This window comes from Pygoscelis adeliae, unplaced genomic scaffold (genome assembly GCF_000699105.1).
Source record: "Pygoscelis adeliae isolate BGI_AS28 unplaced genomic scaffold, ASM69910v1 Scaffold98, whole genome shotgun sequence".
Taxonomy (NCBI): Eukaryota; Metazoa; Chordata; class Aves; order Sphenisciformes; family Spheniscidae; genus Pygoscelis; species Pygoscelis adeliae.
Window position 1 is genome coordinate 3559296 of NW_008825547.1, and position 3625 is coordinate 3562920.

Here is a 3625-nt window from a genome sequence, read left to right on the forward strand (position 1 = left end):
AGAAAGGAAGGCACTTTTAACCCTCCAGTATTTGGATCATCAGATTTTTTACTGATAATTTAATAGCAGACTTGAAACAAAGAACTCAAAATCTTTGAGCAGCTCATTTTAGTTCCCCTACAATTGTCATGGCCTCAAAAGGTTTAGCAACCTGAAAAAACCTACACACAAAGGGATCTTGTGACACAGGAAGATGACTATTTATGTATCCCAAAATCAAATACAATCAAAATGAAGAAAGACGTACTCATCTTGGTACAAGCTGGCGTTTCATCTATATTTCATCTATATCTATCTATATTTAGTCTACATCTGTCACTTCGATATGGCACAACCCTCAGCATAACAGAGCCTTATTAAGTGCTGTAGAGCAAGTTTGAAGCTCAGAGAGAGATAGGTCAGAAAGGGACAGGGACTTCAAGGGGACTTGTCATTTCATTAATACCACTTCCCTGCACAATCTGCCGAATTCGGGCTCCAAAAAGGTTTCCCAGACCAGTGCAAAAACCACCACCAGTGCTTCTACCAAAAATTGTTTCGTGCTGTCTTCAGTCGGGGGAGGCGATCAAAAACCTGGATGTTAAATCTTAATGCTGTATAGTCATGTGTTTTCTCCACAAGTAATTCTTCATCTTCAAAGCAGCACTTGATTCCCTCGAGAGAAAAACATTTAAAAATACTGTGGCAGTCAGACCTACAGTGGACAGATAAGCACTGGCCCTTCCCCTTTGCTACAGGGCAGCCAGCAGGTTTGAGACATCCTCAATACTCACCAAAGGCCAGATTTTCAAGAGAGCTCAGGTGTCTCACTGAAGCATCACTAAGTCTGTGCGTTGGCTAATCAAGAGAAAGACAGAAAGGAAAGAAAGGGGAGGGGGGGAAAGAGGCTCCAACTACCTCAATTCTATAACCTTTTCTTTGGGACTGACCTTGAAGTCAAAACCTCAGGAAATCCTTTTCAGCTCCTAGGCTTATATACCACATTATATAGGCATATATATGTCCAAAGAGCTGCAGCTCTCTGAGACCCCTCATTTCCACCTTTTCCTCTCTCCATCACCACTCTCTTTGTATTCCCACCCATGTGCAGAATTCATTAGCCACTTGACTTCCATCACAGCACTTAAATAAAATGAGTGAATATTCCAAAGGATTCAACACATAAGAGCTGTGGGGAAAACCCAAGCATTTAGCTTTTCAGTTCCTTTGGAGCTGTGGCCTTCAGCAGTTCTTGGTAAGACTTTTAAAGCAAATAAAGGGAAAAAAATAACAAGAGTAATGTTTCTTACTTCCCCCTTCTCTTGCTGTCTTGCAGCCCATGGGATCAGAGCGGATGGAGATGCGCAAACGGCAGATGTCTACGACCCAGGAGACCCCAGGCGCTGCACAGGCTCAGCACAGCACAGGAAATCGAGGGTCCAATGCCTGCTGCTTTTGTTGGTGCTGTTGCTGCAGCTGCTCGTGGTAACCCCTCTCATTCAAGCCTCTGGGAAACAGAATAGCAGGGGAGGGAGAGCGGAGGGAGGTAATAGCCAGCGCATAGGACAACATAAGCCAAACAAACCACCTGGGTAGTTCTGCGGGTCCGGGACTAAGGGAGATGACTGTGCTCTAGTACTTAGACACAACCTTCTACTCCAGTTGACTTCTTTTTCCCTGCCATTGAAATAACAGATTTAAAAAAAAAAAAAATCTCTGTACCATATCTCTGTTGTATTTTTGTTGTCAATACTGTGTAATGGAAGGTCTGTTTCATGCAGGACTGGTTCTCCTCAGCCTTGAGCTTCACCAGGGCTTCCACTAAAAACTGACAGCAATACCAGAATATGTAACAGCTTTAGATTTAGGACTGGGACTTAACAAGCAGCACACACTGTGTTAAATGGAGTTAGGAGAAGGTGGAAGAATTTGTAGGTCAGAAAGTGAATAACCAGGGGCCCAGCACTGTTCTTTTGTTTAGAAGGCAACTGCATCTGTTGTCATTAACTAGCATTGCCAACTCATGGCACCTGCAATTCACATGAAGTTAGTCCTTGGGATCAGAGACTAAACATTGTGGGTTTTTGCTGAAGATGAGGAGTTAAGCAGAACGTAATTCAGAAGAACTCCCATTACGACGTGTTAAGGAGGAAAATTTATCATCAGGGAAGCAAAGCAAAAGAGGAAAAGGAATCACTCGATTCCTTAAATGAATTATGTATTCACCTTCTCTCTCTTACCAGCTCCTCCAGATCCAAGTGATTTTATTCAAAACTGAAGTAAAGCTTCCCATACTCAAAAGTCCTGTATCTGTTTGGGGCCAAGTGTTAATTAATGGGCGGGACCAGAATTTGCATTGAAATAAAGAAAAAAGAAGTCTTAAACAGTCATAGGAGTTCAACCAAAACACTGACAGCAAGCTGAGTGCTTCTTATAAATGCACTATCCACCACATAAACACTTCAGAGCAAGCAAACCCGGCGCTGAGGTGAAGGGAAGAAGTCATAAATAACCTTACAGGCCAGGCCAGGCATCTATTCCACCATTATTTTTTTCCAACAGCAGCTGGCAGCAAATGCTTCGGAGAACACGATTAGAAGGCAAGGGAAGGGCAGGCTGATCATTCCTTTGCTGTTGGTACTCAGCTCATCAGAAGCCGAGATACCCAGTTCTGCCCTCTCTAATGCAAATAGTGAATATTCTGCAAGGACAAAAGGCTGCTTGGATTTTTTTTGCAAGATGCCAAGTACTCCGGCTCTGATCCTACCAAGCTTTTCAGCTGGTACTTAGAGGTAAACTAAGGTAGAGTTTAAAGAGTTTAAAGTACTGTGCCTGTGCAGGATCAGAGTTTGCTACCTTGCAGAATGGCACCTATGTTAAAGCATCCCATACAAATTCCAGTGTCATCTGAACAGTTGTCCAGTGCAATCGCAAGTGGCTCAGTCTAGAGCTGCATATTACACAAACACACATGTCTTTCCATAAGAGGAGAAAATAAGGCACATTTATCTACTAAGTCAGAGTACATAAAATTTGCATTTTATCTTTTAAAGTGTTGATAAAGTGTTTTCTGCCATTTTACCTGATATTTTCCAGGATGCTCATTTTCTGTGCATCTCACTATTCAAACAATTCAAAGAAAGCAATTTACTCAATAGGGTGTGTGAAAGTACCCACATTTCATGGTGCTTAAAATTCCTATTTGCATTTCAGAATCATCAGGGAAACCAGTACAGGCTCCAAAACAGAGCAGCTTGTTTTAGCTTTAAAGTAATTTCTGATTTTTTTGAGAACAATTGTTTTCTAGTGGCAAGAAATGCAAAACAAACCGTAATTAAGCTATTTATATTCCCTATTCATAGAGCCTTTCCTCAAAATAGCTCAAGTACTTTGAACAGAAGAATTATGAATAGGAATAAAAATAACAGTCTACAGGAGTCATGCAGCTGAGTTGCTGAACATCCAATATTCAGCCTACTCCTAATAGTAGATTTAGAATGAAGAAATGGTGACATAGCTCAGAGCCCGTGTTCATTCCTACAGCCAAAACTCAAGGCTCCAGCCTGTTACTCTTCCAGATCCTGAGAAGATGCAGTGTTGCACTGGTCTCTTTTTTTTTTTTGTTTACCTGTAGATTTCTAGGGAA

The 3625-nt window shown here is 41.7% G+C and overlaps 1 protein-coding gene across 1 annotated transcript in view; it reads left to right on the forward strand.

The window, feature by feature from the left end:
* Positions 1 to 1294: 1294 nt before the first annotated feature.
* RGS20 (regulator of G-protein signaling 20) overlaps positions 1295 to 3625 on the forward strand; it is a 7750-nt gene continuing 5419 nt past the window's right edge. Inside the window, exon 1 of the mRNA XM_009332055.1 lies at positions 1295 to 1464. Coding sequence (XP_009330330.1) covers positions 1319 to 1464 — 146 coding nt within the window. The 5' untranslated portion in view covers positions 1295 to 1318. The remainder of the gene's footprint in view (positions 1465 to 3625) is intronic.